Source organism: Amaranthus tricolor, chromosome 17 (genome assembly GCF_026212465.1).
Source record: "Amaranthus tricolor cultivar Red isolate AtriRed21 chromosome 17, ASM2621246v1, whole genome shotgun sequence".
NCBI classification, from domain to species: Eukaryota; Viridiplantae; Streptophyta; class Magnoliopsida; order Caryophyllales; family Amaranthaceae; genus Amaranthus; species Amaranthus tricolor.
Window position 1 is genome coordinate 11,705,366 of NC_080063.1, and position 26,317 is coordinate 11,731,682.

The 26,317-nt window shown below is 35.4% G+C and overlaps 1 protein-coding gene across 4 annotated transcripts; it reads right to left on the reverse strand.

Moving 5' to 3' along the window:
• Nucleotides 1–91: 91 nt before the first annotated feature.
• Nucleotides 92–25,379, reverse strand: LOC130804851 (lysine-specific demethylase JMJ17). Of its 4 annotated transcripts, XM_057669471.1 has the most exons (34): nt 25,183–25,379; nt 23,676–25,071; nt 21,240–21,297; nt 20,332–20,454; nt 18,853–18,910; nt 18,621–18,757; nt 17,657–17,815; nt 17,470–17,556; nt 16,833–17,021; nt 12,187–12,339; nt 11,619–11,810; nt 10,975–11,043; nt 10,772–10,867; nt 10,032–10,118; nt 9,821–9,937; nt 9,423–9,630; nt 9,232–9,296; nt 9,023–9,081; nt 7,797–7,928; nt 7,539–7,698; nt 7,127–7,462; nt 6,863–7,051; nt 6,676–6,737; nt 5,617–5,689; nt 3,927–4,073; nt 3,660–3,793; nt 3,235–3,355; nt 3,076–3,149; nt 2,313–2,457; nt 1,919–2,068; nt 1,536–1,631; nt 1,369–1,464; nt 1,090–1,292; nt 92–488 (listed from the first exon to the last, which is right to left on the reverse strand). In XM_057669471.1, exons 2-34 carry the CDS (start codon nt 25,001–25,003, stop codon nt 239–241), a joined length of 5,553 nt encoding a protein of 1,850 aa, XP_057525454.1. In that variant the 5' UTR covers nt 25,004–25,071; nt 25,183–25,379; the 3' UTR covers nt 92–238. The 4 variants fall into 4 exon arrangements, with proteins under 4 accessions (XP_057525454.1, XP_057525453.1, XP_057525455.1 ...); XM_057669470.1 differs by having other exon boundaries at nt 23,676–25,379; XM_057669472.1 differs by lacking the exon at nt 23,676–25,071 and having other exon boundaries at nt 25,183–25,365.
• Nucleotides 25,380–26,317: the final 938 nt, after the last annotated feature.

The window sequence follows — 26,317 nt, forward strand, 5'->3', positions numbered from 1 at the left end:
TGAAATAGTTCAAAGGCAATGGCGGACAACTTGACCGGCTACCCCAGTTGTGAATTAAAAAGGTAGAGTAGTGAAAGAGCGAAATGTGACATGAACGAGAAAAGCAAATAATTTTGCTCATTTTATCACTGCAAATGTGCATTCTACAAGACCAGCATGAAGTGCTGCTCCAGCGGAACAAATGAATGAATGGAATTACATTAGAAACTACACTACTTTCAGTCTATACTCTCTATACCTAATCTTGTAAATTAATGAATGGTGACAGGTTTCTAAACTCGGTCCTTTTCTTCGCTGTTCTTCTAAATGGTTTCCTATTTCTCCAAAATAACTTGTCTAATCCACTAGACCACAATAAACTCCTACGACTTTCGGAAGCTATGAATGTCTTCTGCTTCGACGATGGTTTCACCCTCTTAGGCCTCCATCTTGACTCTACGTGTCGAGGCGAAGGTGTTTGCGGCTCACTTTCTCGTGGACTCTGGGATCTGTTGAGACAAAAGGATTACAACTATCAGTGAATTGTAATTTTCAAATATTTCAACATCTATATGTCCCAAAATAAACCTCAACTTGGGAAGACAATGGCAAATCAGAAACACACTTAGAGCGTGTTAAGCATAGCAGTTTGAATGATTAGTGGTTTAATGAGGCTAAACACTACTTCTAAAAAATATAATTGTTCGGTAAAGTAGCAGTTTAAGAACCGCTTAGTGGTGCAAGTTGATTTCAAAACGTAACTTGTAGCATTTCAAAATCAAAATTAGCATATTAAGATTTTCCCTACATTTTTCTTAGCAAATTATATCTCAACGGTTACCATAACCGCTACTTTTAACAAACAATAATATACCCACAGCTACATGTACTTAGACATCTAACAGCTATCTTACGCCGAGCATACCCTAAAATGCATGAGGTGTGCAAGAGGGGGGTGTAATACTGAAAAATCCACCCATAAGTCGATAATACAATGGTGAAAGATAACCCAACAACGCAGTACTGATGCACATGTTTTAGCGCCATAAGTCAAAACTTTGTGTCGGACTGAAAAAAATATTTTCACTTGGGGAAAAGATAGAAGTTTACCTCTCTTGTTTAACAGATGAGAACAGAGGCATTTTCCCTTCCATAAGAGGTTTACAAGCTGGACAGATGTAGACATCTGGTGTAGACACCACATTGACACAATCAAAATGATACCACTCATCACACTCATCACATGCGATCATTGGCCTCTGATCATATGGCTTCCGACAAATGCAGTATAGCAAGCTTCTTGTTTGCAACAACTGGAAAGAAATAACCATTAGGATAGAATCAAGAGCATCTTACAGGCAAAGAAGGGTATATCCATCTAAAAAGTACCTTTAGCTCCTTCTCAAAGTGGATAGGCAAATTCTCCCCTTTGGCTATGAGCTCGAACACTTTATCCAGCTCTAAATCACCATTATCACTAGCAACCTGCATTGTATTAAAACGTCAAACAGGAGCTACTTTAACAAAGAATGAAAACCAAAAATCATATGGCGAACCTTCTTGGCCCTTTCGGCCCACTGCATTCCAGCTTGCTTCACCTCTACAAGCTTCTGCCTGAAGTAATCTTCTGCCGGGACTTTAATAGCTGATCCCTGAGATAACAGATGAAGATGAGTTAAAACAATGTCCACTTAAAAAAAATAAATGACATTTGAGAGCATCCAAGCAAAGGCAATAATACATGGTAGCAAAAAATATATGCATCTACAAACTCGGAAAAACAAATCAATCATCACTCACTCCACCCACCCCCCCCCCCCCCCCCCCCCCACCACCACCACCACCACCACACACACACAAAAGAAGGTTGAAAAAGCCTCCAAAAACCAACTGTAGTAGAGACTAGTGGACAAATGTTATGGGTACTCTAATAACCTACCTCTTTCAAATGGCGTTGAATCTGTTGCATAGTAGGCTTCTGGAAACCCTCAACCAATTTAGAAGATCTAATTCTCCATGAATTTCGAGCAAGTGCTTGATCAAACTCACGAGTTGCGATCGAATCACTCACTCCAGCCGCATCTAATGCCTGCATACAGGAGATAAGTGTGCACCAAAAACGACATATTTTCACCTGATATATGGAGAGTTGGAGACTAAAATTTCACAGACATGAACCAAGTGTTCAACTCAACTATTTTGAGAAACATTTCCATATTTTGAGTGAAATGTCCCAAGTATTCCATGATTTTCATGTAAGGTGTGTCGAGGACTCAAAACCTCACTTGAGGTGAAATGAAGAGTTCAAGTAACAAGAAGCTAGGTTAAAATACCTTCAAAACAATAGTCAATTTTCCAGAGATGGTTGAGACATCTTTCTCCAAGAAAGCCAGTGAAGAATCCACAATTTCTGACAAGCAGCCTCTACATGCTAGAGCTTGATCGAGAATTTCTTGCAATATGTCCACTTCTTCAAGCCTGTGGAGAGCAGCCAAAATGTATAATTGACCCATGAACAGATCAGACTAATTAAGATTGAATGAAGCAAATTCTTTACTCCTAATCGATTAACTCTAATTCAGGTGAGATAGAACATGGAAGGGGGCAGCCAAGCCTCGGCCACTAACGTTTACTTCCATTTGTGGCTAAATTTTAAAACAACTGAACAACTAATGTGCTTCTATCGCCCTCATCCTCCAAATTCCAAAGAGGGGCAACCAAAAATATTGTAAAGCAGTAATCTGAAAGCATATCTGAAAGAGTTCAGCGCTTCATTATCCTCATCCTTCAACTTTGTAAAAGAATACAAACAAAGATATTACAAAGCATTAATCTGGAAAACCACTACCAATTTCCAGACCTTTAGTAATATTAAAAACCAAGTAGACTCCGAGTACATGCACTACGTATAGCCACCACACAGATCTATGGACCAAACACCAAACTTTCTCTCCCTCCTAGGAGATAAAAGGGCTTGCTCTAAAAGAGCAAACTATAGCTATAGCTTATCATACAAGTTTCATTATGAACAAACTTCTTGAAGATTATGTAATAATACAACTTCATTACACAAAAGAGATGCAGTAGACTCACTACCTTGTAGTAAATTTATTAGCATCAGAATTCAGTTCAGCAAGCTTCTCCAATTCTGGACGCTTTCCTTTATATCTCTGCATTAAGCACACTATACAACTCAACCAAAACTTCAAACCATCAAATATTGATATTATGCAATATATTCAAACAAGTTCCTACCAGAGGGCTTTCTTTACTCCGACATATTGAACCACTGTCAACTAATACACAATAGGGACAGGTATAGCTCTTTCCATTGTTACTAACCATGGACTTGGGTATTAAGCATCTAAGATGATAGCTGCTTATAAAAAGAATAATTTATAGTTAGTTAAGCATATAAATATATGCAAACACAAAGATAAATACACCTCACACCTCACTCCGAAACACGATCAGTTTATCTACATGACAAGCAGAATACAATCCTTTTATCCCAAAATGCCTTAAAACCATCAAATTGGCTAATTCCAAAAGTTTGGGAAAAACAGCACGACAATTTTCTGTATCCTCAATGTTCTGAGATAAACTGATCAATTCTCACCTTACCATACTCAACTTCAATTAGCTTTTTGTGAATACATCCATCAGAAGTAGTATCTTACCAATCCTTGCATGTTGAACAAGTGATAAACTCTTGGTCATCAGAGTTATCAGAGCATCCAATGCAAAAAAATCTCACTTTCCAGCTTCTTGACTTCTCATAGATATACAAAGATCTATGTAATGATTGCTTGATCTGATTACATTAGTAAAAAATTAAAGAAAATATAAAATCAATTAATTCTAAACAGTAGTCATCACAAGGGACAAGTTCACAACAAAGAAATAAATACTAAAAGCTGCTGTGATTTCTAGAACACAGTTGCAACCTTCAAAAGAGAACTTAACAGTGTCACCACATCCCCAGTTGAACAACCAACAACCTCCCTTCCTCGTTGCTTCCATTTTTCTACAAGATCATATTCAGACAAGATCATGTCTAGCTCTAGACAGTTGAAAGCATCCTTTCCCAATTCCTGACACGCGGGTAAAGTAAATTCATAGTCAAATAAAGAATGCTGGATCAATATACATGACCAAATATGTTTTCATTACAGAAAAAACAGCGACAGGTTTTACTTGGGAGTACAACATACAAAGAGTATGTAAATTGCACACTATACCATGCAGAAATATGATGTACATAAACGATAGCATTCAGAGTCAATGCGTACGGCAACGAAAAATTGCAACACTCCTCAAACCACCCTAAAATCAGTCATTTATATGTTGACTGCCAATTTGTTACTCTTTTTCTCTCGATAGGAATTACAAGATTAAGGGCCAACCGGAAACAGCATATTCATTATTAAAGGGTAAGTTATGCGTACATCTATCCCCTCCTCCCAGACCCTACCTAGGTGGAAGCATAGGTGGGACTCACTTAATGGCAACGGGTATTGGAATGGAATTAAATAATAAGATTAAACCAAAGTACGAACATAGAAATACAAAGTGCAGAAGGATTTTCCTTTCATGGAAGGAACTTATAACTTATAAGTGTAAGATTATACACATGATATCCAAGTCGTAGAGGCCCCAAGCTAAGACTTTCAGAACCATTATCAGGATTTGTGCAGCTAGCTATACCCAAAATGCAAAATAATTCAAATTGGTGACATCAACGCTCACCTACGCACTACTTACCAATTGGAGTAATGGCATTTACTAACATGAGCATAGTTGCTTAGCTACTAACATGTTGTGGTTGACAATCAATCCATTTAAATATTCAAGATAATATATAAAAAAAGTGTGTTGTTTTTGTAAATGTTATGACAACAATGCTAGAGCTTAAATCCCCAAAATATTGGAGTTGACTACATGAATTAATATCATTTCCCATGGTCGTCCACATGGATTCTTATTTTCCGATCCTTTTAATTTTTTTTCAATCTCAATTAACTCTAGATCTTACGTATCTCTTTCCACTTCTGCCCTTCAGGTCATATTTCGATCTTCATTGCCCTCTTTTTAAGTTTCCTGAGCACTAACTTTCCATCTTCCCTCCTAGCGCTAGTACCCCATCTTTGCACATGTCCAATCCACCTACGATTCTCATTTATTTTTTCCTGAATATTTGAAACTCCTGAACCCTTTCGTAAACCTTCATTTTGGATTCTACCCCTCAAAGCATGTTGACTCATTCAACAAAGCATTCGCATTTCTTCTACAACCATCTTCCTGCAATGATCCTTTTTAAAAGCCCAACATTTTTATTCATATAGAATTTAAAATAGTCTCAATTATCAATCATATGCAATAAGTAATCCCAAGCATAGTTATCGGAAATCGAAAACTTCCCACCGAATACCGAATCGGAACCTACGTTTTTGAAACTACATTCCCCAATTGTTTTTATATAAGCCCATAACCATATAAGTTACTATAAGCCCTTCTTTACTTTTCTTTTTTTCCTTACCTTCTCTTTTTAATTCTTTTCTTTTCTTACCTTTTTTTACTCATTTCATTTTTAGTTGTACAATATGCATATATATGAATTATGTACACAATATTCACCTTAAGTTGTAACAATCTGTGCCAAGACTGCTGAACATTACTAAAGAAAGCTCGCACTTCTTCTTGCCACATTCTGCACCCATACAACAAGAAACTTTATCAAAGATCAGAGGGAAAACCGAGAGCAAGAAGTTTATCACACAAAGAACAAATGAATAGAAATGAAATAAGATTACAAGAACCAGATTACATGGATCAAAGAAGTAGGAAAAAGCAAGGGGGAAAACATTTCAACAAAGGAGCCAACATTCAAAAATTCTTAACGATTGAATGCATAACTCATCAAATCACTTACCACCTTAAACTTCTCATCTTTCTTTTAAATCAAGTTTGCAGTTGACCAATTTTTAATGTTTGCATTTGAACTAATTTAGTTACATTTCTACAAAAGGCAATAGTGGAATACAGTTCAATTCTAAAGTGAAAAGGAATATGAAGCACAAACGGCTGTAGGCAACAGTAAAAAGGTAGCTAAACAAGCTGGCATATGAAACTATGCTCACACTTTAAGCGAAGGTAAAAGTACATTTTCACATCAAACTAGGGGGAAGCAAGGACATTTTAATTGGGGATAGGGTTATAAAAATCAGAATAAGTCCTTATGCCTGTTAAAAACACAGAAACTAAGATTTGAACCCAAGCCGAACAAGTACTTTTATGCTTGCAACTCCAACTAACATGGCAAGTATTAATTACATATGGTTTTCAAAAGTACACAGAAACTATGCTCACACTTTAAGCGAAGGTAAAAGTACATTTTCACATCAAACTAGGGGGAAGCAAGGACATTTTAATTGGGGGTAGGGTTATAAAAATCAGAATAAGTCCTTATGCCTGTTAAAAACACAGAAACTAAGATTTGAACCCAAGCCGAACAAGTACTTTTATGCTTGCAACTCCAACTAACATGGCAAGTATTAATTACATATGGTTTTCAAAAGTTTAGGAGAGGAGCAAAGGTGGATGTCCACGTGAAAAATAGAGTAGCGGATTCTCCCTATAAGAAATAAAAATAGTGCAAAAGGTGTACGAAAAATGTCAGCGGAAGAATTTACAGACTTGTTGTTTTCAATTGCACGCTCAAGTTGGACAATCAATTCTGGGAAGGTGACCAGTGTTTCCTGTAGAAAGGAAAATATAACATCTCAATTCATGGAAAGCTTTGTATGAAACGACATCCAAATTCCAACATATACTTTCACGAAAAAGGCAAATGATGATGAATCAAATAGCAACAATACAGCACCTGAGATTTCATAAGGATATCTTCAGCATCAGACAAATGGAAACGTTGTACTCCACCATTGCTCGACGCTGATACTATTTCAGAGGCCCCTTTAAGCCAAGAAACTGCATCAATCAAAGAACTGTAGACAAAAGCATTGGTGTATCGCGTTGAAAGGTCTTTCATTTCTTCAATCAAGCTGTCAACACTCTGCATAATGGGGAAATCAATCAATTAAAGAGATTTCACCATTTAACACCACAAAACTAGTTTTTGTATAGTTACCTCAAGTGAAGGAGTTTCAACGCGACATACAAGGACCTTGGAGCACCAACTCAAGGTAGAAGCAGCATTCCGCAGCAGTGGAATTTCAGGAAAGTCAAACCCCAGAGAATGGCCAGTGTTTGCAGCACTTTCAACCTTGGTTCTTAGCTTCTCAATGTCCAATATCATATTACTATGATGTCTATTGAACACATCCCTTCTATTGAACATTTGATCAACATCCTTCAAAGAAGTGCAAGCACAGCATCTCCATTCCTCACACTTCTTCATAATAGTTTCAATCAACGTTTTTTCCACTAAGTTTACTTTCAAGAACTTCGACCGCGACACTTGCTCCTGCAAACACGATACAGCATCAACTCAAGCTACATAAAATATCTGCAAGCACAATGTAGTGAAGACAAATACCAACCTTGAGATCCTCAAACGCTAGAACAGCATCTGAACCCGTTGTAGTTAAAAAAGAAGGCTGCAAAAACGGTTTCGAACTTTCTAACCAGGAATAAGCAGTAGATACAGCATCCTTCAAAGCAGGAAGGGAAGGCAGGATCACAAACAAATCCTTTGAGGCCCTGAATCAAGAAGTTCACATAAATCTATACGTGCTATTTTTTTTTAATTTGTACATGTTACTACTTTTGGAAAATAACAGAAAGGAGATTATAAGAACCTTAAAGCATCCTCAAAATCCTGCAACTTCGACTCAACTTCCAGAATCTCTTTGGAATTTTCTTCCCAAGAAATGGCCGTAGATACCATTTTGGATAGCGAAACAAACATATCTTCCCTTTCAATTTGTAATCTAATAGAAGGAAAAGGAGAAAAAACAACTCATAAGTTAAGAGATTTAAAACAGAAAAGGAATTAGACAAACAATGCCCAAAAAGCTGAAAACATATAATTTCTCCGGTCATATTGGGTTGCAAGCTGCACACTTCTCATATTTGGGTGTTCTCATTTACTTGTACATATCACTTTGGGCCATAAATTTCCACATTTTCCCAGAGCACCCTTACCCATTAAGAAACCTTAGCCCCAAAAATCACCTTCCAAGCTCTCTTTCTTTCTCTCTCTCCGTGCAAGCTCTCTGATTAATATCCTTCACAAGAATATTACCACATCCTACTCCTAAATTAGCCCACCACCAATCAACCAACTATAAAAATCCCAACCATCTACCTTGGAAGTTTTTTTACCATCTAAACCACGTACACCAGAATCCAAAAGTACTCTCGTCACCAAAACAAAGCCACCTGAAAATTTCCCTCCACCAAGTTCACCAACAGACAAATTGACACCGTCCTCGAACCAAACACCACCATAATCACTTGCTTCTAAAATAACTCCACCATCTACAAGAACTCCATAATTCGAAATTGCACGTGCTGAAGCATCTCTTTTTTTAGTTGTCTTTCTCTTTGTAGATCGGAATCCTAGATTTCAAATATGGTTTTTGTTCATAAAAGAACTAACTAACGTTATTATTTTCACAGTGGCCGTAGAAATGGCGGTTAACTACTGAAAAAATTCTGCTGTTTAGGGCGGTAGTGGCATGGGGATTCACAATGGCCGTGGATTGGTAGAATCCTCATCGGCAGTGGTGTGGATATGTCCACAACTCCATTAGTGGTGAGGTTGAGTACGGTGGTAAAACAGATGTTGATGTTCATGTAAGAAACTACTATTGATGTTGGGCAAAACACCATTGGTGGTGAAGCTTCCAGTGGGAACCAGTATGGATGTTGAAGTAATGATGTGGGTGTGTGGGTTGTAAGGGTGAGAGTCCAAGGGAAACCTATATAACTTTAAACCATCCTTGGTCTATGTGCCCCTCCTAATGTTGCAACTAAATACGACCGGAGAGTATAAAGGAGTACGAGGGTCAAAGAATCATACACTGCAGCTTCAGACAACACCTCTTGGACAAAATCTATTGTCACTTTACTTTTACGAACCTGTAAAAACATTACTCCATCAATTTTAAACCATGTGACAAAACATCTTTAGAAGCCTGAAATTCAAAAACTTGAGAAAAGATCATGGAAAAAAAAATGGTTAAGATCTGAAGTTCGAAATCAAATTAACAGTAAGCATGAGATATTTACCTGCAGCGCCTTTTCTCGGCAACGTGCCTTGTGCATTTCAGCCTCAACAAAAACCAACTCATCAACTTTTGAAAAATAACAACCAAATGTCAAAAGCATTCTCATATTAGAAGACTTACCATACAAAAAATTTAAGTCCTATAAGATACAAATAGATTTGTCAGGTAATATGTTGTCACAGAAATGCTAACCTTGAACTCTCAATTCAGAGCCATCTTTTTGAAGGCATTCTAGTTCTTCTACGACATTATCTTGATCCTCCCGTTCATCAATGTTTAACAGTACATTATTAAAACGAGAAATCCATGAAAGAGCATCAACATGAAACTGTTGTAGTAGTTTTAACTCTGGAATGTTGACGACAAGATCCCCAAACTCATCAATCATAGACTCAAGCTTCTGCAGATTGAATACTAAGCCATCTCAGAAAAAAAATTAAAATAATACAAGGCCTAGTAAAAAGATAAAAGTTTCGAGTTTGTATTTAAAGTTTGTAGGCAATATCGTGAGTAACCATTCTTGCCAAAACATAGGGAAAACAGTTTAGAAATTAAAATTTTGTTTTGTGAAACAAAATTCTAGCACAAACCTCCAGAGTTATGGAACCTTTCAGCATTTCAATGCACTGGGCCTGACACAGTTCAGCTTGCTCAATTAAGTCCAAAAGCTTTTTGCTTTCGGGCAAATGAAATGGAAACTCCAACATCTGATACACAAAAAGATACTAAACATGAGAAACTATTCAACAATATTGCTTTGCATAGCATTATTAAGAGATAGCATTGAAGAGGATACAATACCTGTTCTTTCAGATGGCGAAGAAAATCAATATTAATTGCAGCAGGTTTTGTCTCTAAAACACAACTTTTAACTCCATCAAGCCAAACCTAAATATCATTCCAGGAAGCACATAATTAAGACATTTGGGATAGAAAACGGCTCATCAATTAGATAACTAAAAAACTACACAAAAATGCTAAATAAAATAACTTGCATTTAGCATATCTTATGCAATATACGCTCCCAAAGAAACACCAACTATAACAAAAGGAGGCAAAATGCTTTCTCTTTACCTTTTTACAGTTAAAATCTCTAAACATCACTTTCTCAAGATTAGCTAAATGATCAAGGAGAAAAGTTTTAGACAATGGACATGAAAAAGTCAAAGACCTATTTCAGTTGAGTATTTAATATAAATTACTGAGCCAATGGGGCTGTAGCCCGTAAGTTAATATTGGATGAACATTAGAAAACAATGCACTATGGAAGGCAAGTTTCAAGTTCCCCAAGTAATCTTAATGAATGTAGGTTGAATGCAAGAAAAATCAGAAAAAAAAAAATCCTGGTGACATGAGCTTTTTGTTCAAATTCAGGCAAGGCAATATGACAAGTGAAGAAAAGAGTTTCTCCAAACTTTCAAAAATAAAGAAGCTAAAGCCAAAAATGATTACTCTATTCAAACTGAGATTAAATACAAGTTTCTATTTGGCTATATCTAACACCTAATACAGAATACAAGGCAACATGAAAAGGAATGTACCTTCAGAGAAGAAACCATACTTTCCAACCTGTCACTTTCTTTGAAGTAGATTGGGAAGCTGGTAGTTTGGTTGAGCAAGTTCTCTAACTCAGCCATCTAGATGACATCACAATGAGCAAGATATAACATGACCAATTATCACAAAGGGAAACAAAAATAAGTAGGTTCTCTTCCTTCTCACAAAAAAAAAACAGACTCCTTACAGATGATGTCGATTTTGAAAGAACATGGTTTACTTCATCCACCAACAGCCTGGCTGCTTCAGCATACTCCTATAACAAATCAGCTAAAAAAAGTAAAAACAGATGGGGCCAGTGATTTGTCGTTTTTAGTTTCGAAATATTATGGACTATATTTAAATGGCTCATTTAATTATGTGCACTTCTTATTAATGTGTTGTTGCAAATTATATTTGTTACCAAGGGTGAACTGAAAATAAAAATATGTGTGTGTGTGTATATATATATATATATATATATTGGATCTTGTGAAAACCAATTAAAATGGTGAAAACTGAAAACAGGTGTACATAAAAGCTTAAATGGTGTACATATTCTAGTGGCAATTTGTAAATAATTAGACATTTGTTAAAAGGTGTACATACATGCTTAAAAAGTGTACATATTCGAATGACATTTTTGTAAATATAAACTTTTTCCTATACAAAAATATGTATATTTTATAAGAAAGTATGTACACCTGTTACCAAAATATACATTTCAGTTTGGTTTTTCAGTTTTTACCGCTTTAGTGGTTTTCACCTGATCCTGCCCCTATATATATATATATATACACACACGCGCGCATACATTTATAAAGTAAAACAAAAAGATGTCATCAAGTCAACCTTTAGTTTATGATGTCTAGGCTCATTACATGGAACAACATTATGATTCACCAAGCTGTTAATGTGTTCAAGATCCACTTTATTCACATGACAATCACCATTCTTAGACCAACTCTCAATAATTGAGAGAGACTTTCTTATGCTCTCCGCCCAATCCTTCGCTTGAACCAAATTCTTCACCATATCTCGCACCTTAACAGTCATTTGTCAAAACCTTTTAGCTTGTAGAGTAAATAATTGAAATCAAGCAAAAGAAAATAATGATGTAAAATTGTAAACTAGTGAAGAGGGAATGAAGGTAAAAAAAATATATATTTCTTCTTTTAGTTGATTAAAAATAAAACAACACCAATGTCAATTAGAAAATTAATGATGAAATATATTTTGATACTTGATCATCTCAACTAATTAAATCAAGTAATTAAATAAAATTCTCATACAGAGAAAAGGCTTACTTATGGCTTCTCAAATCTCCATTTACTTTTTACTAGCTAATTCAACTATTCATATCCAAGTATTCACAAAAATTATGCCGTACTACTAGAAGTAACTAGAAAAGAAAGCTCACCGGATCCATATCAGGACCAGCCCAAAGGAACTGTTGGGCTTCCTTCAATGCAATGACATATGCACTAGAGGAAAAAGGCTCCTGAAAAATCTTACAATAGCTCAACAACCACTCTTCAGAAAGTTGAGCAAGAGATATTTGTTTACCCTTCACCTATCCAAGTAGAAAAAATATCACTTAGAGACACAAACTCCATTTACATAAAGACACTTGAAGTAAAAACATCGTCATCTTAATAAAACTAAAAGGACAATATTGTCACATTATCACATCATCAAAAGTCAACGAGAAAAAGTCAAAATAAAAAGACAAAGAAACTTGATTTGATTCCAGATACAAAGGTTGCAACAATCTCAATCTGGTCTACGGGAAATATAGTCACAAGAACCTCATCCTTGATCCTATTATCCTATAATGATGTGTTACAAACCCATTTTTAGACTCATACAATCGAACACCGGTATGGAAAAATATTTCCTATAACCTTAGTGGCACACCTCAGTCATATAGTCGCATAATAGTTCCCTCGTAGCTCATCTTGAGCCACCAGCACATGATCTTATACTATACATCCATAGTGCAAAAATACAATAATGGTCATGGTTGCAATAACACGTGATGTTGTAACTGGTAACAAGAATGATAAGGTGGCGTACAACCAAACATGGGCCTAAACCATGAAATATCGCTTGGAACGACCCAAAATGCGAATTTTAACACCTTTACAATGTGGGTAATACCGATTCAGTAAATTTGAAAATCTTTACGACAAGGCCGATAGCCAGATCTATAGCTTCATTTGTAGACCTTCCTAATACAAAATCAATTTAGTTTTCCTTTCATGTAATCTTCTTTCACCTTTCCCATTAATCTATGGTATGGCTTATGAGCTTACTTTTTGGAAAGCTAAAAGATTCCTAAGTATCTCTATAGTATTTGTAGTTATGTACTATACTGCATATCCTAGAGCCTTTGGCCTCTTATTTATCATTCATATTTGGTTAGATATGTTCATTAATCAATTCGATCTTATATGCCTTATCATTTTGTGATACATTAGATGTAAGGGTATTTTAATATGGGTAGTTAGTTATAAAACAGTTACAGGCTTTTAGGATCTTGATTTTATTAGCTTTCTTTATCTTGCTTAAGTATTTTGTATAAATATATAAAGGCCTGTGTAGCCTGGAAAAAGGCAGCTAGTTTGTGAATGAAATATAACACCCTTTTGGAGTCTTGCAGCACTTGAAGTCTTAACATCAGAATCTGCCTTTGCTTACAGATTCCAAAAGCAATCTTGTTTAGACAGAATATTCTGTTCCTTTTGATTCCGTGACAGATTCCAGGTTCAATCTATCACACATCTCCAAGCCTTAGTTGGAATCGACAGTAACCTAGTACTCACAAATTTCTTTTGCGTAAATTTTTTTTTGATTCATTTTCTTCAAATCTTCTTCCATCTCCACTTGTTTATTTTCTCAAAAAACCCATGTTCTCTTCCATCCATTCCATTGAGATGTATCAAGTCGCCCCCTTTAACATCCATTCAACAACTCGTCAAATTACTCCATTCGTCCATATATCATCGATCTATTGACCTTAGACAAAGATGCTCAGTTATACATCCTCAATTCAGTTCACCCTATTAAGATATTTTCCCCATCATAATATTTTACAATCAATTCAATCATGCACAAATTGGGATGGTAGAAAACTGAAATGAATGGAGAAAATAATTCATGTGGACGACCATGAAACTGGTGTATTGGTTCTTGGTTCATGTAATCAATCTCATTCTTTTGGAATTAAGATTTTGGCATTGTTCATATTGTATTCTACACAACTCTACCATATCATTGGCTAACAATTCCCAAGACATGAAATTTGTGCGCATCGTCCAATCGGCTACCCTCAAACAATGGCTCACGACACGACACGAGCTCTCATGCATGGTCATGTCGCTAGCCACCACACAAATTTATTTATTTACTTTCTTTTTTTCCCAAAATTGGTAATAATATAATTGGACGAGATATACATGCTAGTCACTTCCCTTGTCGTGTCAATCTCACAAAACAGTGCCGCACACTCATGGAGTGCTGCTGTTAATGAATTGTATCGTGGCCGTCTTGTCTGCGTGTCGATCTGCCCTAGACAATGTCCATGTACACCATTCACCTATCATAATACCAATTGTGTTTCCTTTCTATCTTGTCTTAACTCTTAAATAACACATGTAACATGTTGCATATATTCTATTTTCTTTTAAATGTATTGGCCTTTTCACTAACCACTTGGTCATTAGATAGAAAGAATGTTGATCTTACATTTTTTGGAAAAATTTAGAAACTCTACATACATTTTTTAAAGAGTTTCAACATTTCAAGATGCTAACTAATGATAGAGTATTAACTCAATTTTTTGCAGAATTCTAGCGAATTATGTTAATATAGTGTAATTCATACAAAAAAAATTCAAAAAAAAACCCTCAAAATCCAAAGGGACAAAAAAGAAATCACATACTTTGTATTATGGAACAAAAACTTAACATAACCAGTAAAAAAAGAAGAAACAAGAATCAAAATACGTTGATGTACCCTTCTTATTACAATCTCTCAAACAAACACCCAACCTTGTAAAAGAAGTTTCCCAAAAGCCTCTAAAAGTGCTTCACCCTTCCATGTGCGATTGTGCATACAAAGCACCACCACCAACGTCATGACAAAGACACTAAATTGAAAATAGATTGAAAACTACTTTTATCGTACACATTTATTGGCACCATACTGCCCCAAAATGATCAGCCATAGTCAACATCTAAATTTTCATCTCACCCATAATGAAATACTTACTCCCATTACCCATTGTGATCTAGTAAGTTTTGAGGATTACCCTACAATTACCTCTCTGCTACTTCTACATGAGAACAAAATTCTAGAATTCTTTTAGTCCAAAGACTTTTAATGGCCTTGCTCATGCTCATTTAGTACTCAAGATTCAAAAATGTTGCGTAAAAACCATTGGCCCTGTTGCACATAAATCCCTCTTCAAATCATTAGAAGAAAAAAATATCTAACTTAGATAAAAGAAACAAGAACATAAGAACATATTCTCTTAATAAGAGCAATAAAAGTCCCAATGAAGCTAATTTTACTAAGATGATTATATAGGCCACAACCTTCAAAAAAAAAGCATCATTCCAAGCTCCCGTTTCAAATTCTCCAACTCCTTAACTCCCTATCTCAATTCCTTCCTAACTATAACAGGTCAGAAATCGATTTTTCTGGAAAAAAAAAAAAAAAAAAAAAAAACAATCACAAGCAAATCAGCCTCTAAACTTGCAACAATAAATATTCCCAATCGCACCCATGGCTTTTAATCACCATTTTCCTACGACTCCCAATCGCAAAATAACCTAGGGTGCACTTCGCCCTCGACCAACTTCCTTATCGAACTATTTCCAACTTTCCATTACAAAAATGAAACCAAAAAAACTCGGTAGTGACATAACATATTAGGGAAGGCCTACAGTGTGGCCAATGTGGACAAATTGACTACATTGCACTCAAGGTAAAATGGTTCTCTTGTTGATACAAATTTATCAGCATATATTGACTTACTCTCTGATGTCATACAACTTTAAATTTTACGTATTACCGCTCTTAGACCCATACAAAACAGGAAATAGCGCATATTTCTGGTGGTATGTGACTTGCACACAACTCATCAAATACCTCAACAAAACCTTGTTACGTGGACTGGAATCCTCAACACAACTGAAATGGTTGTGCACCGCATTATGCATCTATCTAGAGCCACCATCTCCTAATCATTATGGCTTAACATCTCCCCATCCTACAATATGATGCATGGCCCAACTCATAAGAAACAATACCACAAAAAAAAAGGCAGCATGGAGCTCTACTCAGTCACTTAGAAAGCTGATCTAAAATTTTTTCAATTACTAAAACATATCATTGCTAAAACCGAATCAGCACCCAAGCACTCCTCCATACTAATACCAATGCAAGGAACCCACCTTTTTTTCCTTTACACCAGGTGACCTGTAAACCTCTTCATTTTCTGCTGCACAGATTTTCCTAACCAAATGGAATGTGAACAATACCTATTATATTAGCCTATGCAAGATTAAGTGATTAGCATCACAAATGTCCTATCAAGTTCCTCTGCCCCTTTCCTTGAATCATTAAATTGATTGTCAATAACAAAACCATTTGGGGGACAAATCAAGGCTTTTCTATTGATAAAATATTTTGTAGGGTGTGCAGTAGGGCACAATAAGGTGGAACATACAGGTTAGAAAACATTCATAGTTTTGCTCCGTATCAAAATTGTAAAGCATTTGTCGAATATCAAAATCATTTTAAAGAAATGTGAAGCTATTGTAGGGGACATCTTCACCAAGATATATCACTTAGCATTTCAAGCACGTGGATCCAAACCCTTTGAATAACAGAATTAAGGCCAAAAACCTAGCAGGACAAATCATTACGTTTGGCAAGAGGGGGAGGGGGAAATCGTAATAGAAATTAGAGTTATAGACAGAGAAAAACCCAGCCAAGATAGAAATAATATAAATAGGTAGGATGAGTCATGTTAGTGGGCAAGAAGGAGCCCGATATTACCTTCTTTTTCAAAGTGTCCGAGTCAATGGAGCATACGTTCTTCCCAGGCAAATCCTTATTTTGAGGATAGTCATTAGGACCAGAAACAAAATTATCTGTCATGACTAACAGCTCATTCAATTCAGCTAAAGAGTAGCGATATAGGAGGCGCCGTTTCCTTGGATTACATTCACAAAGACGTTCCCAGTGCTGCATGACAAAAAAAAAGAGCCAGGCTGGTAAATATCTATTCCAAGACAGCTTTTCAACACAACTCCAGAAACTCCAACTCTATATATTGTACAAGAGCCACAAACATGGCTTTATCAATACAATTCCATTGCTACAAGCAACAAAAACTGTTGTGATCAGACAAAAGGAATAAGAGAATACATACAAAATTGTAAACAATGATAATGAGCTAGGAAAACTTGTTATATAGCATAATACTACATAAGCAAAAAAATGCAACCATTAAAAGAGTATAAACAAATAAAGTGCAAGTCACAAAAAATAATGGGATTTCACATAAACAAATCACAAAGAAAAATCTACTATAAGATTTTCCAAGTTCCATGTGCATTAATAATGCATATGATCAATAAAATAGTAAATCAAAAGGTACTTTAAACTTTAAAGAGTGTTAAGATTCAAATACCTCCAAGCACACAAAAGTAGATGGTCTGCAGCGACAAACTACAGCTGAAAGATACAAATATTGCTGGCAGATTATGCAAGTGGGATCCTGCAACAACATACATATATCAAGGTACATAACCAAATATGATTAAACACGAAGTCAAATAAATCACATCATAAATTATATGCTGTAGAGCACAATATACTTCCTCAGTCCCAACGTAATCAGGATGCTTCTTGGGTGGCATTATAGATGTTTTGACAAGGCCCTTCTGCCAAAGCTGTACTCTCCAAACCTTTTCCTTGGAAAACACTCTCAGCAACTCTTTGTTCATAAACGAAGCTACCTCAGCATCACAACCAATCTGTTCGCATCACAATAAAATTATAAGAAGATGACCAGAAAGACTACATAGTTGCTATTTACCAAATTAAATACATGCCCAAGAAACGGGATACATCGGTTTACCAACATTTTCCTGGGAATTGGTCTGCAAACTAATGAAACTAAAGAACATGCATGTTAACTTAAGTATAAAAAATAATAAGAAAAAATTCACAGCAACTACCCAGAGAAAAACCAGTCCTATAGAATATGAGAAATATGCTCACAAAGCTTTTGCAAATAATGACCAAATTCCCAAGTATAACAGTTGAACATGGGTTGCACCTAAAGAATCCCAAAATTATACTGCCCTTGACGAGAAAAGAACTCGTGTGAAGAAAAGGATATTGACAAGGAGGGAGTTAGTGGCAGAGAAGAAACCTTCACATAACTCGTAGAAAAAACCCAGATGAATGTATTCCAACAAAAGAACACTCCTGAACTCAAAAAACTATCAAAAGGAATGCCCACAGTCCATATTTTTTCCTACTCCTTATATACCAGGTAAACGGAAACAAGACTTAAACTCATAAATAATTAACTAGTTTTTATTGATGTATCAGTAATCCCATTTAAACTTTCAGTATTATATTAAGAAAACAGACATTATTCTGTCACTGGGAAAAAAGATTGAAATATCACGAGAATGGACACAAAAAGGGGGTCCTTCACAGTACATATCAAACAATATTCTTGACTGCATCACGTATCAAATTAGAACTGTACACGATACATTTGCATCACAGAAACTAAAAATTGCGTTTGAAGCCATTGAACAACTCAACCTTCACAGCCACACAAAGCAGCTCCTCATGAGAAAGTACAGCAGGCTTATGGTACAGCTTGTAGAGCTCTGACCCAAACCCTCCATGAGGTAACCAGTCAGCAGGAGCAAAATTAACAGCTTCAGCACAGTTCAATCCTGAAATATCAAAAAAAAAAAATAATCCCACATCAACATGATAGAAAAGTAAAAAATCCTAGCTTGATCATGTAAATCTTACAGCAATTTCTTACCAAGATTGAAACCTCCATGATAAGATCTAGGAAAGGTAATCACAAAATTTCCTGGTTCCTTATGGGATGAAGCACCGACGAAAAACAGAAATAAAAGGCAGTTTAGCGCATAAGCAAGCCACATATATGAAAAAGAAATGGTACAAGTAATGAATAGAGCTCAAAAAGAAGAATCAGAACCACAGAAGAAACCGGCATCAGAAAAAGCTGACAATTAATTAAAGCAAAATTTTAAAAAAAAAAATTTGGTTCGTTGATTTCTGTACACAAGGATAATAACTTATAGAAAATAATGCTTAGCAATTCAGTAAGGTTAAAAATTTATATCAACTTAGACACCAATAACCGGTCACTATTTTTAATACCCGGTACTCTTATCTCAAAAATCCTTCAAACCCATTGATCCATTCTGGCAAAAGAAACAACGAAGTTTCCATCAATTTCATAAGCTCTTTGAATACAAGACTTGCACCACATAAATGAAATAAAACAATAAACACAATCAAAAATCAGCTTCCAACAGAATACTCAAAGCATCAATGATAGATTTTGTTTACGATTTGCATTCACCAATACGTTCACCAAAATGTATTGTTTAACCCCAACCAATGACATTATCAGCAGTAAACGCTAAGCATGATTAAAAGTGGATGTGAACATATCAAAAACACAGCCCATAGACCACAAACACCTTTTCATGGCTACCAGAATACACTGTTCTTTCAATCACCCATAGTAGGATTCAAGCGAGCTGAGTTAATTGACAAGGGAAATCTAGAAGAACTACCAGCTTAAGACTAACAACTAGAAATCCAACTTTCATACAGCAGCAATACCAATACAAAAGCCACCATGCACCCTCCCCACAGGCCACCCTACTCTTAGTGCTGAAGATTAAATCGCAATAAACAATAACCATATTTATTATCAGGTCACTACATTTTGTTGCTTCCCCTTGAAAGAAATATTCAACAGTATGTTGATTATCAGTGTCACTAGCAGCCGAGCAATTTTTCAATAATTTTAAGGAGATGTTTGAATAACTATTTCTACAATTTAAGGAGATGTTACAAGAATTTTTCTATAACCCCTTCTCAACAAATAGCATTCTAAAGGGCATTAGACATTAGAAAACGGTCAGTGCAGATTTTGAAAGTTCACGAGAATATAGCAAGATTTAGTGCCGCGGCAACTTTCAAATATGTTATTTTTTCTGGAGAGCTTTTATTCCATACTCTAGCTAAAATTTTCTATTCACATAAGACTCAACGTAAAAAAATCCCACTCTAATAAGCACCCAGTCGACATGGATGACACTCTACAAGTTGTTCCAATAGATGACCGTAATACTTGGTCAGTGAAAAAAAACAAAAGCAAAACCAAACATCAAAAAATAGATATACAGGAATCACAGCACATCCCACATGTATTACCCAGTTTGAAAAACCCATGCTTCCTTGACCCATAATAACATAATACCTGCAGAACAGTATAAACAGGAACTCCATTTTCTTGTAAAACAGAGGGGTTCAACATTGTGACAAGCTGGAAGAGCAAATCTGGTTGTGCATCAAAGAGATCAGGCAAGCAGCTACGCATAACCTGCAGGAAATAATAATTTCTTGTTATTATTTGTGTTTACACAAGATATGAATATAATACGAAGGGAATCTCAAAAGATCTCAGCATAAAAGACTCGAGCAAACTGTCCATAAAGTTAAGCATAAAAACTACTTAATAGTTGCTTTCTTTAGATATACAAAATAATCCAACAAGGGGGCTAAAAAACTACAATATTCAATTATCCCAATGTCATTAAGTGACTACTACCTAGGTGGCTTTGGGCTAGGTTGGTTCTAACCTCGTAAAAAAAAAGACATTGTCTCTGATTGAAACAACTTCACATTAAGAAGTGCACATCATATAACGAGTTAGTTTAATATCATTCATTATAATCTGAGACAAAAAAACTAAAAATCTTTGGCTTCATCAAGAATGGACACATACTGGTAAAATGAAGTGGTTATAGGAAACTTAATGAAGTACTACAAATATAAACAGTAAAGTGAGTTATCTGCTAAATAAACGCACACAAAATACTAAATAAATGGAAACCAGACCCAGTATCTAATATCTATACCCACTCACCCACAACCCTGTAACATACATACACAACAAGGGTGAAGTAGAGGTGATACATAAACCAGTCAATAATTTTAACTTTCTAACATCTTATCTATCATTTGTACCTTACATAATTTCCCGAACCAGTACTCCACTTCTTTACCAAATGATTGTAAAGCCCCAAAGAGTATAGCCTCAGCAAACGATTGATCAGTACATAGATGGGAAAGATATTCAATGGAGCATAAAGATCACAAACTAACCTTCTCAAACGCAGAGGCTTCACTACCAGGAACGCTGTACCAGCACTTAGGTTCTCCCCTGGTGAACCAAAAGAATTACCACATATCAGCACATAAAAAATCTATAACGGAGAATGAAGCATCGGGTAAAATATTAACAACCCAGCACATACAAACCCGTCAGCAAATTATGACGGGTATGTCAGTGGCAGAAAATGATAAGCACAATTCACGTAAGGGGGCATAAAAGTCATAATCAAATTATGACAAAGGAATGGTCAGGAGACCATTAAATGGAAACAAATTCACCCCAATACCCAAGCCCCATAGCTAGGGCTTCAAACCCAAACAATAAATCTGACTAGCTCCTCGTGAAAACAGAAGATTGTAAAAAATATTCATTTAGGTTTAATACATTATAACACAATGTATAAACTACCCTACCTCCCATTATACACCTTTTGAAGCTTTACTCGGAATCTCGGATATCAGAGTATCCAATACAGAGAACATCCAACTGATGATGGTATCTATTATTGTTTACCAGAATGCAAAACGGTACAGGACTTAGGACGTGGGACGAAAATGAAAACGGATGATGATATTTGAAATGAATCAAGAACAATGGTACGAGTAGCTATTTATGTTCTATAAATACTCCAAAAATTTTGTAAGTACAAATTAAATACATATATCATAGAGAAGTCCTAATGAAAGATAGTTGTAAAATAAAGAATTGGGAGTGAAACATCTAAATAAAAAAGGAGTTCAAAAGGAGTGGCAATTAAAAGGGAGTGGGGATTGGACAGCGGAGACCTCAGTAGAAGAAAAAAATAGTTGCTCTTTCTTTTAAATAAGTAGAGCCACGTGAAAGGGTATGAAAAGAAGTAAGAATGATGGTAAGAAAAGGAAAAAAAAAAAAAGAAAGCGCATTGTCTACTTCCTCCTCCATCAACTCATCCACCAACATGATGTATGTTTTTTCTTTGACAACATGAGTTTCTCTATCCTTTTTCTCTCCTTTTGCCAATGAAAAACAGAGTAATACCTAGGTCCCATAAGGTAATATGACTTGACGAACTAGTTACCCCACCCACAACGATCTGAGTCGGTTGAAGATTACCTGCTAGGTTCGTTTCACAATCTGGGATACTATGCTAGCTATACAACATGTCATTACCCCAATGTGAAATAACTCCGGCCTCAGTTTAGGACGTCATATATGTACCCTTAGACTTGTAGTAATAATAAGGTTGAAACTGATTAACCCTTAATTGCAAACAACATGTGCAACTTCACATATATAAAAAGCGTAAAGAGTCATATTACTACGACCCATTGCAATATGAAACCAAAGAACTTCAATCTTTGATTTCCATTGAGTACAATGTTTGTACTTTTAAAAATATTTAATTAAATTCTGTTAAAACAAAACCGTAGTTTTTATTCTTTTATCTATCCTGTTTTCAAATGTTACTTCATATATAAAAATCTATTTATAGGATTAAAGGCTACGGGATCATTATTGCTTCAATTTAATATACAACTTCCTCAATTCATAACTAAAAAATATACAAGGAATCCCTTTAAAATATATCTCTTTGAGACACTGACTAGTCTTTTCAGCACCATAAGTGTTGGTGGATATGTTCCCTTCTCATTCTAGAAGGTTCCAAATACAACGCGATGACCCTTTTCTCTCGGCAAATAGATTATCAACAACCACAACAAACATTGCCTCTCTTAAATTTGTAGTCCCTTGCTTGTAAACAAATTATATCCATGGATTTAATTGTAAGCCCTAATTATAAACAAATAACTGAAGTAATCATCCAAAACAAAAATGAAAACCCTATCATACAAATCAACCGAAGGTAAACTATACCACTTCTTTTTTACTAGCACACTTTTTTTTCCCTTTCCAGGTAGTTATCAAATACTAATATTTGCAACAAATCTGTTTTTGGTTTGGGTTCTACCTAGTCTCTATCTCTCCTTTAATCAAATAAACCACTTTCTTCTCACTCAATTTCCGTCACCTACGAATTTCATGTAATAATAGTTGTGCCCTTTTCTTAATACAGTTTCCCATTAATATTGTGTCGAGAAAGGCAAATTGGCAAGCGAAGGAGTCATTGAGGATGAAAATAACCACCGTATAACCAAGCCAAGCATAAAATTTTCCCTTTTGTTCCCTTAATACTTGTGCATTTATAATTTTCAGTCTTCAAGCAGCAACAAAAGGCCCAAGTAATATTCACTCCCATGAAGAAAAACTAATTGCAAGAAAGAGCGCAATAAATTAGTTCCCTTTTTATGAACCTTGATGCGACCCATGCCATTGGTTATTCAGTCAATGGAATATGACATAATATTCATCGCTCACAAATATGTAAGAATATGTAACCAGAATCAAAAGCATCAAACAGACGAGAAAGGGAACATGAAGTCACGTACCAGTGATGGTAGTTCATCGAATAGAAGCAGTGATCTTCAAAATGCCAACAGAATGCAGAAAAGAGCATACCAATATACAGCCAAGGAACCATAACACCAGCAATACTGTGATGAACTGCCCGAAGCATTGAACCCCTCAACTTTGGCAAATTATTGAGATTCCAAGGGCTATTACAATATTCATTCCACACTTCTTCATCAACTGATTCCGGTATGTTGTCATTTAAACGTGGAAACCCGCTTCCATAAATAGACGTATCTAAATCGCTACCATACATGACTTCAACCTCACCTAATGATCCCTCTACAATTTCCCAAAACTTTTTCTCTAATTGAGATCTTGAGCATGAAGCATTTCCAAACCACTTTTTCTTGGTCCGATCAGCAATCTTTCTAAAAGCTTCCAAAGAAAAGCATTTTCCCGGAACAAAACCAAAACTGTCTTCATCAGAATTCAGACATTCAAGACAATACCAATTTCCCAGCGGAATTGAATCCAAAGGAGGTGATAGGCAATAAATATGCCACCCCTTGTTACATCGATCACATAAAAGCATAACCTCCCCATGCAAACCACTTCTACATTGTTCACATATCTGATCATGCACCTCTTCCTTCGATGATTTACATATCTTAACAGCCTCCCCACTATTAATCTTATGTCTTTTCTTCATCCCACCTGAATCCGACCTTTGGTCTCTTTTCTTATCATTAATATGCAACCCTCTCTTGCATCCCTTCAATTTCCCCTTGCTTAATTTAATGTAATACTCTTCATAATCATACAAATGTTCCAAGTACAACTGACCAAGAACATGCTTAGCACACTCAGAAATCTTTGTTTTCGGTCTCACAAACCTAAAAACCTCACCCCATTTCTTTTTCTTAGCAACATTATCATACCCACCAAACCTCTTAACCGCATTAAATAACTTACACAAATCCAACTCCTCCTCTTCAAAAATAGCCTTCCTCTTCAACTTCCTCCCCCCGCATTGATCCTTAAGAAACCTATCATATTCCAACTCAAAAGTTTTCGGATCACACCCCGCAGGCCTCACCTGCAACTGGTGAATAGCCTGAGTCTTGGTAGGAAACGAAAACGAATTCAAATCCAAAGCAAAAGGAGGTTTCCAATTGCTTGGTGGAACAATTTTACAAATCCCATAAGGCTCAGCTTCAACCCTAATTTTATAAATAAATTCCAAAGGATCCCTAAATTCTTCCTCTGTTGGATAATAAACTGGAGCAGAATCTATATTCATAGAACCATTTGTACTTGCACAATTTTTCCCTTTTTCAACTGCCCTAGGTCTACCTTTCCCCATTATCCTTCATCCAATGCATCAATCAAATCATAAATAAATCACATTCCCAATTCTAATCAAACCAAACCCTAACTCACATTCAATCAATAAATCATAATCAAAAACCAACTAAAAATCACAATAACAATCAAATTAAATTAAATCAAAATTTCTAGGGTTATTCCAACTTCGAAACGTACCTCTTTCTTTCAGCAAAAAAATAAAAGTAAATATCAAGAAGATCCGAATCCTTAGATGAATTGAAATCAAAGGAGTAATTTTCGTGGGAGATTTGGTTAAGTTGGTTAGAGAAGAGAGAGAGAAAAAAAAAGTTGTAGGTTTTTGGTTACTGAATATTTTAGGTCTAGAAATTGGGACTTATTACAATAAATTGACACTAGGGTTTTTCGATTGATATTATTTTTCCCAATTTGATTAATTTTGGTTTCTTTTGCCCCGTGCGGTTTGGGATAAGAATACATAAAGTCACGTGATCAAAAGTTTGTCAATTTTACGCGCTTACTGTATAAAATATTAACGGCTGAGATGTTTGCGTATAATGTACGGAATACTGCAGAGAGTGTTAAAAATAAAGTTTTTGGAATTGAGTTGAAGAACCAACCGCCCACTGTTTTGCTTGTGGGTTATGCTTGGATGCGCTTTTCATAGTAGCACTACAATTAGGTTTTTGACATTTCTTAGAGAAAATAAAATAAAATATAAATTTATTTTTTTTATCAAAGATCAGTATGCAAACTGCTAAGAGCCTAAGGCGGGTGTTAGCATAAGGGAATGGGACCTGTGAAATTTAGAGATAAAAAAGTCTCATTTTTTGATTGGCATGTTAGTGACTTGGAAGAAAAAGATAAAAATAAAAGTCTCAACTAAATATCTATTCTCCCCCAAGATATTTTTCTTAGGGACTTTCTCTTTCTTTAGTTTCATTCCCTATTTCTATTATCTTTAGATAAATGAAAAACTACTTGAATAATTCAATTTTTTATGATTTTCCTATGATAATCTTACCTATTAATTAACCATGCATAATCCCAACTTTAGAAAGTATTTGCTTAAAGTAAACTTAGGTAACCCGTTAAAATGCTATAATAAGTTTTATTTTTTTAAAAAAAAAGATAAATTAAAATAAAATGTAGAAAAAATATTAAATAAAGTTTTCTAATTTTTTTTTTCATTCAAAATTTTTTATGTAAATTTTAAATTTCCTCTAATTTTACATTAATTTTCAATTTACTTTTTTGATAATTTACCTACTATAGCATGTCAATGATTACCTTAAAGGCCACTCTAGGCAAATACCCCCTAAAGTTGAGATTA